Source organism: Dama dama, chromosome 9 (assembly GCF_033118175.1).
Source record: "Dama dama isolate Ldn47 chromosome 9, ASM3311817v1, whole genome shotgun sequence".
Taxonomy (NCBI): domain Eukaryota; kingdom Metazoa; phylum Chordata; class Mammalia; order Artiodactyla; family Cervidae; genus Dama; species Dama dama.
In genome coordinates, this window is record NC_083689.1 from 12250984 (window position 1) to 12263744 (window position 12761).

At 40.9% G+C, this 12761-nt stretch overlaps 1 protein-coding gene across 5 annotated transcripts in view; it reads left to right on the forward strand.

The window, feature by feature from the left end:
• The window catches only part of AKAP8L (A-kinase anchoring protein 8 like), a 30977-nt gene extending 18489 nt beyond the window's left edge, over positions 1-12488 (forward strand). For 2 of the 5 annotated variants that reach the window (XR_009694040.1, XR_009694038.1), the window contains one exon: positions 11935-12029. Coding sequence is in view for 2 of the 5 variants with exons in the window: in XM_061150013.1 (XP_061005996.1) it covers positions 11935-12030; positions 12120-12431 (408 nt within the window). In the remaining 3 variants the exon portion in view is untranslated. Of the gene's footprint in view, positions 1-11934; positions 12031-12119 lie in introns of those variants that run through there. The other 3 variants (XR_009694039.1, XM_061150013.1, XM_061150012.1) reach the window with 3 other exon arrangements.
• Positions 12489-12761: the final 273 nt, after the last annotated feature.

A 12761-nucleotide genomic window follows, 5' to 3' on the forward strand; every position in this document is an offset into this window, starting at 1 on the left:
ATGTCTTTGCATTTATTCAGAATCTTTAATTTCTTTCAACAGTATTTTACAGTTTTCAGTGTATAAGTTGTTTACTTTTGGGGATTATTAGTTTATTCCCAAGTACTTTATTCTTTTGATACTAATATAAATGGAATTGTGTTCTTTAATTCCATTTCTGAGTTGTTCTTTGTACTTGTTTCAGAATGGAATTGATTTTTATTTGTTGATAACTGTATCCTGTAACCTCACTGAAGTTGTTTATTGATTTTAATCATGGATTTTTTTAGCATTTTCTGTATATCAGTTCTCTGCAGATAGAGATAAATAGTTTAACTACTTCCTCGCCAATATGGATGCGGTTTAATTTTTTTTTTCTTGTTTAATTGCCCTGGCTAGAACATCCAACACAATCTTGAAGAGAAGTATCTTCTTGTTCCTTATCTTGTCTCTTGGGGAGGAAGCATCAGTCTTTGACCATTAAGCATGCTGTTTGGCTGTGGATTTTCCATAGGTGCTCTTTATCTGGTTGTTGAATTCCCTTCTATTCATATCTTGTTGAGTGTTTTTATTCTGGAAGGGTATTGGGTTTTATCAGATCTTTTCTGAATTTATTGATATGATTGTGTGGTTTTTGTTTTTTATTTATTGATGCAGTATATTTCATTGACTTGAGGGTGTTAAGCCACCCTTGGCGTTATTGGGAAAAATCCTACTTGGTCATGGGGTATAATTCTTTTTATATGTTGTTGAATTGGCTTGGCTAATATTTTTTGAGAATTTTTGTATCTGTACTCATGAGATATTGGTCTGTATTTTTTTTGTGATATTTTTGGGTTTGGTATCAAGGTAATACTGGCCTCAAAAAATGAGTTGAGAAGTTTTCCTTCCTGTTGTTTGGAAGTTTGTGAAGAATTGGTATTAAATTGGTAGAATTTGCTCTGAAGCCATCTGGATCTGGGCTGTTCTTTGTGAGTAGCTTTTTTTTTGTTTCATTACTAATTCAATTTCTTTACTTGTTACTGGTCTATTTAGATTTTCTTTCTTTCTTTTTTTTTTCACTTTATCTCTTTGCACTTACGATCTTAGTTCCCTGTCCTGAAATTGAACCCAGGCCCCAGTAGTGAAGGTGCCAAGTACTAACTACTAGACTGTCAGGGAATTCCCTCTATTTCTTTCTGAGTCAGTTTTAGTAATGTCTTTCTGGAAATCTGTGCATTTAATCTAATACTCAATTTATCAGCATGCATTTATTCCTAGTGTTCCATTATAATCCTTTTTATTTCTGTATTGTCAGTAGTCCCCTTCTTTCATTTCTGATTGCTTTGAATCTTTTTTTCTTGATCAGTCTTGCTGAGGTTTAATTTTGTTGACATTTAAAGAACAAACTTACGGTTTTGTTGATTTCTTTTTCTTTTTTGCTCTTTTTTTTTTTTTTCCTGTTCTCTGCTTCATTAATTTCTGTTCCAATCTTCTGCTTGCTTTAGGTTCTTCTCTATTCTAATGTAGCCATTTATAACTAAGTTTTCCGCTGAGTACTGCTCTCACTGCATCCCATAAGTTTTGGTATGTCTCATCCTCACTTTCACTCATCTCAAATTATTTTCTAATTTCCCTCTGCCTTCTTTTTCTTAGACCCATTGGTTATTCAGCAATGTGTCATTTAATTTTAATATATTTCTGAGTTTCCAGAATTTCTCTCTGCTACTGATTTCTGATTTTCTTCAGTGTAGTCAGACAGTATACATTCTATTAAATGAAGCTTGGTTTATGGCCTAGTAGTATACAGTCTCTGCTACGCTTTGTACATTTTAGAAGAATGGATATTCTGTTACTGTTGCAAAGTGTTCTTTAGATGTCTATTATGCCTGTTTGGTTTTATAGTGTTCAAGCCTTTTATTTCCTTATTGATCTTCTGCCAAGTTGTTGTTTGCATTATTGACAGTGGGATATTAAAATCAGCTATTGTTGAATTGTTGTCAGGTGCATCTATACTTAAATATCCCCCATAGACCCTTTTATCATTATAAAATGTCCCTTTTTATCTTAGTAACATTTTTTACAGTCTGTTTGGTATTAGTATAGTCAGTTCATTTTCTTACAGTTGATGTTTGTATATCTTTTCTCATTCTTTTCCTTTCTATTTATTTGTATCTTTGAATCTATTGGATCTGAAGTTTGTCTCCTATGGATAGCGTATAATTTTATCTTGTTTTTCTATTCAATTTGACCATCTTTGCCTTTTGACTGGATTGTTTAATCCATTTACATTTAATGTTACTATTTTTTTCAAATATTTATTTATTTGACTGCTTAGTTGCAGCATGCGGGATTTTAGCTGCAGCATGTGCAGACTGGTTCCTTGACCAGGGAGTGAACCTGGACCTCTTGCATTGGGAGTGTGGAGTCTTAGCCAGTGGACCACCAGGGAAGTCCCTAATATTATTACTGATATTAGATTTACATCGTTTATTATTGCTGCTTTACTGCCTTACTGCTTTCTTTGTATTCAACATTTCTTTGTTATAATATTTAATTTTTTTTAATGGCTTTTTTGCACTGCAAAAATTTGGGGATATTATTAGTGGTTTCTCTAGGCCTTACTTTATATATATTAACTTCAAAAATTTCCTTTAGATACAATCATTTCATTGAGATTAAGTTACTCCTGTGAACCTCTCTCTGCATAGGTTTTTGTTATACAAAGTAGAACATCTATATGTGTTACAAACCCAATAATGTAATACAATGTAATTATTATTTCATATAATTTGTCTTTTAAGGACACCAACAGAAGAAAGGAGAGCAGTTACATATTTCTAACTTTTGTTAAACTGGACTTCTTATTGTTCATTTCTGGTTCTCTTTGAATTCTTCCTGTGGATTCAAGTTACCATCTGTGGTCATTTCCTTATTAGCCCAATAGTTTTACTCTCCTGACTTTCTTTGTGCTCTTACTGGCAAATATATTACATTTCTATGTGTTACTACAAGTTAAGTAATACAATTATTTATATAGGTTTAAGAGCTATATATATTTTTAATATTTAAATATGTATTGTTTTATACAACTCCTTTTAAATTAGTTGAGAGGACAGGAAAAGATATTGCATTTATAGTGTTTCTTTATAATTATATGATTACCTTTATTGTTCTTTCTTATGGATTTGCACAATCTGGGATCACTTCTTTTCAGCTTGAAGGACCTCCTTAGGTATTTCTTTAAAGGTCTGCCAGCAGCAAACTCAGTTGTTGTTTGTTGTGGACTGTTATTATTTCAGTTTCACTTTTGAAAGATAGCTTTCCTGGGCACAGGATTTTTGGTTGACAGTTTCTTTGAGCATTTTAAGTATGTTATCCCACTGCCTTCTGGCCTCATTTCTGGTTAAGACGTCAGCTTTTAACATTACTGGGGTTCCATTTTAAGTAATGATTAGTTTTTCTTTTGCTGCTGTCAAGATTTTTCCGTTGTCTTTTGCTCTCAGCATTTTTATTATAATGTGTCTTTTTGTGGATCTTTTTTATTTGGAGTTTGTTAGCTTCTTGGATTGGAGAAGGCAATGTTACCCCACTCCAGTACTCTTGCCTGGAAAATCCCATGGACGAAGGAGCCTGCTAGGCTGCAGTCCATGGGGTCTCTACGAGTCGGACACGACTGAGTGACTTGACTTTGACTTTTCACTTTCACACATTGGAGAAGGAAATAGCAACCCACTCCAGTGTTCTTGCCTGGAGAAGCCCAGGGACGGGGGAGCCTGGTGGGCTGCCATCTGTGGAGTTGCACAGGGTCGGACACGACTGAAGTGACTTAGCAGCAGCTTCTTGGATGTGTGGTTTCATGAGATTTACGCAGTTTATAGCCATTATTCAGACTTTTTTTTCTGCTCCTTTTGTCTTTTTCTGGTAATTTCATTATGGGTGTGATGGGTCACCTAATGGTGTCAAGGGTTGTTTGAGACTATTCATTTTTCTTCATTCTTTCTTCGGTTCTCCAGATTGTGTGATCTCTGCCAACCTACAGATTTTGCTTATTCTGCCATTTCAGATCTACTATTAAACTCCACTGAATTTTTCATTTCAGTTCATTGTATTTTTCAGCTCTAGAATTTATATATTTGATTTGTCGCTTTATTGATGTTCCCTATTTGATGAGACAGTGTCATCTTGTACTTCAAGCATGTTTCCTTTTAGTTCTTTAAATGGATTTATAATGGCTGCTTAGAAGTCTTTAAGTTTGACATCTGGCCACTGGGCACAGGCAGTTTCTGTTGTTTGCCTGCCTTTTTTCCTGAATGTCAGTTTCCTTTGCACATCTCATAATTTTTTGTTGGAAACTAGTCAGTTTAGATAATATATTGTGGCAGCTTTTTGTACTAGACCTCCCTTGCTGTGGGTCTTGTTATTGTGTGTGTTTGAGTGAACAGTCAAAATATTTTAGTGAAATCCTTTAATTCCCACAGCGCAGAGCCTGTTACTGCATCTCAGGAGAGGAAGCCACAGGCCAGGCCCACAGCCACGTGACCTATGGTGGTGGCAGCTTTGGTGGTGGTTTTGGTGGTAGTTTTGATAGGACTCCGTTTTTTTTTCTTTTTCCGTTCTTTTCTCCGTTCTTTTTCCTGGACTGCACTCTATAAGTTCACCTCCATAAGTTGTTGGCTGATAGCTCTGTTGTTTTCAACAATGCCTAAAGGCATTGAACTGTTCTAATCCAACTAAATTAACCTAATACAATTAAATTGCTTTAATCCAATTAAATTGGATTTCCATTGTTTGAGATTTATCCTGAACTCTAGGGAGGCTCCTCCTACCTGTTTTACTGGTTCTCTTTGGAGACAGCAGTGGTTTAGTTTGTATTGCTCATCAAATCCATGAGCAGTCCTGTCCGATTCTTTGTGACCCTATGGACTGTAGCCCACCAGGCTTCTCTGTACATGGAATTTTCCAGGCAAAAATACTGGAGAAGTTGCCATTTCCTCCTCCAGGGGATCTCCCCCACCCAGGGATGAGAACCCTGTCTCCTGCATCTGCAGGTGGATTCTTTACCACTATGCCACCTGGGGAAGTATATCTACTTTCCTTTTAATTGCTTTTCTCCACACCCTCCATTGTTTTGAGAGAGCCCTTAGTTTTGAACTCCCCACATTCTTAAAAAAGGAGTTCCTTTGGGAAGAGATTTGAGAGCTCATTGTTTAAAGGTCTGCCTTTCCCTCAAAACTCCTGAGTCCAGGCTTCAGAGCTGGGAGTGGCGACAAGACTGTCTGACTCTGCTGCTTTAGAAGAGAAGGGTTTGGGACTTCCCTGGTGGTGCAAAGACTCAGCGCTCCCAGTGCAGGGAGCTCAGGTTCAAACTCTTGTGGGGAATTAGATGCCACATGCCTCAACTAAAGATCCTGCATGCTACAAATAAGACCTAGTGTAGCCAAATAAATATATTTAAAAAAAAAAAAAAGGAGAGAAGCAGTGTGGAGGCAGCTGTAGCCTCTGGTCAACTTGGTTTGGTTTGCCTCTCTAGGCATGGGACCTCTGCCTTATGAACAAGCCAGGGTTAGAGCAATGCATGGTGTTAAACTTCATTCCATGAGTGGGGCTTGATAGGAGGGAGCCCCCACCTCTCAGCTGAATTTGCCCAGAACTTAGCAGCAGGCAGTTAGGGGGCACGGTAAGAAATGTTTACAATCCTGCTTCTGGGAATATACACCCCTCAATGGTGATAATGGAGTAGAGAGGGAGGCCTTTTTTTTGTTATTGTTGTTGTTTTTAATTATTATATATTGGCTGCACTGGGTCTTCGTTGAGGTACAGGGCCTCTTCATTGCTGGTCACGGGCTTTCTATAGTTGGGAAGAGCAGAGCCTGTTCTCTTAGTTGCGGTGCGTGGGCTTCTCATTGCACAGGCTTCTCTTGTGAATCACAGGCTCTAAGGCGCATTTGGGATTTTAGTTCCCAGACCAGGGATCCAACCCATGTCTCCTGCCTTGGCAGGTGAATTAACCACTGGACCACCAGGGAATTCCTTTAGGAAGTCTTTGTAATCTTAATTCCAAAAATCTGGTAAGGATAATAATGAGATGAAACTATAGATTAGTTTATTGAAGAATAAAAGTGCTAAATAAAATTGTGTTGTCAAGGATGTGAAGCAAATGAAACTTTTATCCATTGATGTCGTGGTTGGTGGTTTAGTTGCTTAGTCATATACAACACTTTCCTGACCCCACGAACTGTAGCACACTAGCTTTTCTGTCCATGGGATTCTCCGGGCCAGAATATTGGAGTGGGTTGTCATTTCCTTCTCCAGGGGATCTTCCTGACCCAGGGATTGAACCTGCATCTCCTGCATTGCAGGTATATTCTTTACCACTGAGCCACCAGGGATTCCCAAAATATTCCTAATTATCAATCTAGTGGTGATTCAAATATGTAACGCACTGTAAGTAAAATTTGTTTCTGGAATATAAGGATGATTCAATAAGAAATTAGCAACATTATCAGTATAAAGTCCTGGAAATGAAAACTGTTTATATGCAAATAGTGTGACTGTATTCCTAGAAAAGCTGATGATTCCAGCTTAAAAAAAAATGTTCTTAGAATTAATAGAATTTACTAAGGGGTTGAAAAGATAAGTGTGAAAATCGCTCAGTAGTGTCCGACTTTTTGCAACCCCATGGAGGGTTCAGTTCAGTTCGGTCGCTCAGCCGTGTCCGACTCTGCGACCCCATGAATCGCAGCACACCAGGCCTCCCTGTCCATCACAAACTCCAGGAGTTTACCCAAACACATGTCCATCGAGTCGATGATGCCATTCAGCCATCTCATCCTCTGTCGTCCCCTTCTCCTGCCCCCAATCCCTCCCAGCATCAAGATCTTTTCCAATGAGTCAGCTCTTCTCATGAGGTGGCCAAAGTATTGGAGTTTCAGCTTCAGCATCAGTCCTTCCAATGAGCATCGAGGACTGATCTGCTTTAGGATGGACTGGTTGGATCTCCTTGCAGTCCAAGGGACTCTCAAGAGTCTTCTCCAACACCACAGTTCAAAAGCATCAATTCTTCGGCTCTCAGCTTTCTTCACAGTCCAACTCTCACATCCATACATGACCACTGGAAAAACCATAGCTTTGACTAGATGGACTTTTGTTGGCAAAGTAATGTCTCTGCTTTTTAATGTGCTATCTAGGTTGGTCATAACTTTCCTTCCAAGGAGTAAGTGTCTTTTAATTTCATGGCTGCAGTCACCATCTGCAGTGATTTTGGAGCCTGCAAAAATAAAGTCTGACACTGTTTACCCATCTATTTCTATTTCCCATGAAATGATGGGACCAGATGCCATGATCTTAGTTTTCTGAATGTTAAGTTTAAGCCAACTTTTTCACTCTCCTCTTTCACTTTCATCAAGAGGTTTTTAGTTCCTCTTCACTTTCTGCCATATGGGTGGTGTCTTCTGCATATCTGAGGTTATTGATATTTCTCCTGGCAATCTTGATTCCAGCTTGTGCTTCCTCCAGCCCAGCGTTTCTCATGATGTACTCTGCATATAAGTTAAATAAGCAGGGTGACAATATACAGCCTTGACGTATTCCTTTTCCTATTTGGAACCAGTCTGTTGGTCCATGTCCAGTTCTAACTGTTGCTTCCCGACCTGCATACAGGTTTCTCAAGAGGCAGGTCAGGTGGTCTGGTATTCCCATCTCTTTCAGAATTTTCCACAGTTTATTGTGATCCACACAGTCAAAGGCTTTGGCATAGTCAATAAAGCAGAAATATATGTTTTTCTGGAACTCTCTTGCTTTTTTGATGATCGAGCGAATGTTGGCAATTTGATCTCTGGTTCCTTTGCCTTTTCTAAAACCAGCTTGAACATCTGGAAGTTCACGGTTCACGTATTGCTGAAGCCTGGCTTGGAGAATTTTGAGCTTTACTAGCGTGTCAGATGAATGCAATTGAGCATTCTTTGGGATTGCTTTTCTTTGGGATTGGAATGAAAACTGACCTTTTCCAGTCCTGTGGCCACTGCTGAGTTTTCCAAATTTGCTGGCATGGAGGGTTAGGACATACCAAAAGTAGGCTTCCCTGATAGCTCACTTGGTAAAAAAAAATCCACCTGCATTGCAGGAGACCTGGGTTTGATTCTGGGGGTCGGGAATCTCTGCTGGAGAAGGGATAGGTTACCCACTCCAGTATTCTTGGGCTTCCCTTGTGGCTCAGCTGGTAAAGAATCTGCCTGCAGTGCGGGAAACCTGGGTTCAATTCCGGGGTTGGGAAGATCTGCTGGAAAAGGGATAGGTTACCCACTTTAGTATTCTGGCCTGGAGAATTCCATGGACTGTATAGTCCATGGGGTTGCAAAGAGTCACAACTGATCGACTTTCACTTTCAAAGTAGTAGTAGTTTTTATCCATTCTAATAGTAATAACCAATTAGAAACATAAATGAGGAAACATCTATTCACAGTAACCACAAAATGTGTGAAATAACTAGGAGTGTAAAGAAGAAAGGTATGGGATCTTAAATTCAAGGATATGAAACAAGCAAGACCTCAGTGAATGGAAGGAAGTACCAAGTTCTTAGATGAGAGATTTAATAGCAAAATAAAACAAAAACCAGTTCCTCCCATATTACTATTGACAGAGTTAAGTCTAATAGCCAGGAAAATTATACAACAGTCAGTGAGTACAGGGACTTGGTGTAACAGATATATAACTCATGTAGAGTCACTGTAATTGAAAACAAATGATATTGGCATAGTGATTTTAAAAAAAAGTGGAAAAAGAATAAAAATAAAAAAGAGTGGAGCTAGAATAAAGTCTAATGAAATATCCCTCTATGCTTTGTTTTTGGAACGCAGTATTATAGTCAGTTGCAGATCCCTTATCAGAAACCGGGATGTTTTTTAAAATAATTTTTGGATTCCAAAACAGCTACATGATAGGATTGCCAACATCCCCAGCAGAATCTGGGAAAGCGCCTTGCAGTTAAACCATTGATAATTCTTCAAGTGACTTGTTTAGGTAGGATAAATAAAGATGGTATAAAAATATGTCAGCTCATAATTTGCACCAAATGAATTTTAGGAGAAAAACCTTTTGGATTTCAGATTTGCAGATGAGGGACGTCTGTAGACCTCCATGTCAATTTGATGGGGGGAAATAATGATTTATCTTACACATTTCTGGAAAGGAAAGTTGGACTCCTACCTCATAACGTATATTAAATTCTCACGATCTTAAATGTGGGGAAAAAAGAACAACATTTTGAAGACTGTTCACCTTGACATTAAAGGAAGCCTTCCTGAACAAGCTAGGAAACCAAGAGACCGTGGAAGAGATGACTTCATAGAAATCCGGACAGACAGCCCAGTGTGCATATCGGATTCGCTGGTGGGCAGGGCAATGCCACAGGAGGCAGCATACATTCTTTTCTCTCACCCTACAGGAAAAACATTCAACAGTGGTAAACATCTAGTGCTGATGGAGAGGCGGGGACAAGTACACTGTCTTAGTACAGGTGGAAGAAGCACAGCCTACAGTGTTTTTGCAGAGTACTCAGGCACTGTGTCACTTTAGGGAACCTGTTCAGTAGGATTAAAAGCACTAGCATGGAAGTATTTAAGTTTATCCTTAATTTGGTTATCATAGCAAAAATCTGAAAACACTAAGTTTGCTCAGTTGGGAGACAATCTGGTGTGTCTGTCTGCACCTAGAGGGAGAAAGATAGTGTGTCAGTGAGTAAGATGTAGTAGTATCCTAATTGTGCATCTCTTTTTTCCATTCATAAAATTTTTATTCCACATTATACTTGGATTATTCATAAAAATATCATATTAAACAAAGCCATCATCTCAAGTTATTTCCATGTTAACTATTTTTTTTTAACAGCACATGCATGTTAGGCAAGTATATTTTAAAAAAATCACAAAAGCAAAAACCCTAAAATTTAAACATGAGATTTTTGTTTTATTGCTGTGCTTGATATACATAAAGTAATATATATCAAGCAATTCACTTTTATTGCATCTTTGTATATTTGTTCTTGAGTTACCTGAATACAAAGAATATGAGTGTAGCAAAAGTAACGAAAGCAAACAGCTGGTGACTTTACAAATAATGGAATGTGACACGTTTCTGCCCTTAGAGAAAATTTAGTCACAGCTAAAGGAACACTTCTGTAGCTGTAGTCAACGGTGTGCACATTGAGAGTGCCGTATTCCACAGATACTACATGATTTAACATATAATATCCACGGGATATCCATTTCTACTACAGCCTTGTAAGTGCTCCAGAGTTTAAAGTACCCGCAACTACACTTGTGATTAGAACCAGTTATCCCTTTTATTCCCCATTAGGGGAAACCAGTATGTAGACAGTTTTCTTTTGTGCATCTTTAACTTGTTTCATTTTGAGCATACATGAGGACTATTTTCCCCAAGTAAAAAGAAAAAAAAAGATGAAGGTGGGGAAAGGGAATAGAAACACAAATGAAGTGATTTTCTGAATGCGATGTAAAGAGTTGGCTAGGTTTGAGTAGAAGTCCTGAAGGTTAGCTTCCCCACCCCTCCAAAAATAGCTTTACTTTTTTTTTTTTCTGTTTATGGCTTTATACTTGGGTTATCATTACTTGCGTTAATGATGGAAGTGAGAGTTGCCTTCACTCACCACGGAGAAAATCATGTAGCATTTTGGTGTAAATCCTCCCAGACACTGGCATGCTCCGCACTCTGTCCTGTCACACACCTTAGGCCAGGGGAGAGAGAAGCCCTGTTTTAAGACTGCATGGTGTTCTTCTGAATGTCTGGCTTATGTAACCACTTTTCCACTGAAGAACACTAAGGTGCTTTCCAATTTTTCACCTCTGCAACCAGTGTGCTTGCATGTTCCCAATTTTAAACTTAGGCTAGACTCCAGGGAGGAATTGCTGAGAAAAATTTTTACTTTTGATTATTGTTCAGTCGCTGAGTCATGTCCAACTCTTTGCGACCTCATGGACTGCAGCATGCTAGGCTTCCCTGTCCTTGACTTCCCTGGAGTTGCGCAGACTCATGTCCATTGAGTCGGTGATGCCATCCAACCATCTCATCCTCTGTCGCCCTCAATCTTTCACAGCATCAGGATCTTTTCCAGTGAGTTCTATCAAAATGATTTTTCAGAAAATAAACACTTGAGCCTTTCACCAAGAGCGTAACTGTCTCTTTTCAACCTTTACATTTTGAGGGTGTAATTCTTTATCTTGGGAATCCTATGGATTCAAAGGATGTATATCACTTAAGGGCTTCCCTGGTGGCTCAGATCATAAAGAATCTGCCTGCAATGTGGGAGACCTGGTTCCAGTCCCTGGGTGGGGAAGATCCCCTGGAGAAGGGAGGGAATGGCAACCCATTCCAGTATTCTTATCTGGAGAATCCCATAGACAGAGGAGCCTGACGGGGCTACAGTCCATGGGGTCGCAAAGAGTTGGACACGACTGAGCAACTAACACTTTCATATCACTTAAACATACTGTTTGACATTCTTTTCCTGCTTTTATATCCTCCCTGTTTATCCTGTAGAGTTGTGTGTGTTTTAGGGCAGTTGCCCTCTTGTTAGGAGTTGCACATTTGGTTTTTAGTAGGTTTGTTCACTGCTTATAAATTTTTATGTAAGCAAGTCAGATCGCTGCAGTACAGCTGTAAAGACATAAGACTTTAATCAGTTACAATTAAGTATGGCGTGGAAAGATGGGCCATTTGAGGAAAGATCAAATCGGGTACTGGCTCCATGCTTGTAGAGTGAACCCACGCTTGTACTCAAGGGTCCACTTACAGACCTAACGCAGTCTGGTTGTAGTCATTGGCAGTGCTGGGTCCCGAGGTGGAGGTGGAGAGGTGTGCGGGTGAGTGTGGGCTCTACCCGACCCGGCGGTGTGAGGGTGGGGGGCTCCTTTGGAATGCCTGGGTCAGCCTCTGCAGCCCTGCCTGCCTTGCCCGCAGCTCATGATGGAGCAGTCTAAGAAGTCCTCGCTCATGGTGGCTCGCAGCATCCTAAACAACAAGCTAATCAGTAAGAAGCTGGAGCGCTATCTGAAGGTGAGGTGCACGCCCCTGGCACACCGGCCCAGTCCCCAGCCGCGACCCCGCGGGTTCTCCCGTTCTTCATGTCGCGCCCCTCTCCGCAGGGTGAGAACCCTTTCACTGACAGCCCAGAGGAGGAGAAGGAACAAGAGGAGGCCGAGGGAGGTGCCCTTGATGAGGGGGCGCTGGTCGAAGCGGCCGGGGTCGCGGTGGGTGCAGAGGGCGCGCCGGCGCAGCCCCCAGTGCCTCCAGAGCCAGTACCCGGGACCGCGTCCCCGCCCCCGCCCCCGCCCCCGGAGGAGGACGAGGAGGCCGTGCCCCTACTGGGCGGAGCGCTGGAGCGCCAGATCCGAGGCATCCCGGGCCTCGACGTGGAGGCTGACGACGAAGAGGAGGGAGGAGGGGGCGCTCCATGACTCGGGGTGGGCGGGGCCCGCGTGGCCGAGGCTGGAAGCTGAGTCTAATAAAAGTTCTTCCCATCCCACGTCGTCGTCGTCTTTTTCCTGTGTGCTGCACGGTCCGCGTGGGCGGGTATCCAGGCCTCACCGCTAGGCTGTGTGTGTCTGCGGGTGGGACCTGGGGCGGTTGGGTTGCGCCTGCGCATTGGCGACGAGAAGAAGGGATACGCCTGCGAGCGGTGAGGCACAGCGGCCAGGAGCAAAACTAGCAAGCTACGAACATCGACCCGGAACAACCGGAAGGCCAGCCGGGGTGATAAAGGAGGGCCCGCCGTGAACTACGGCCAA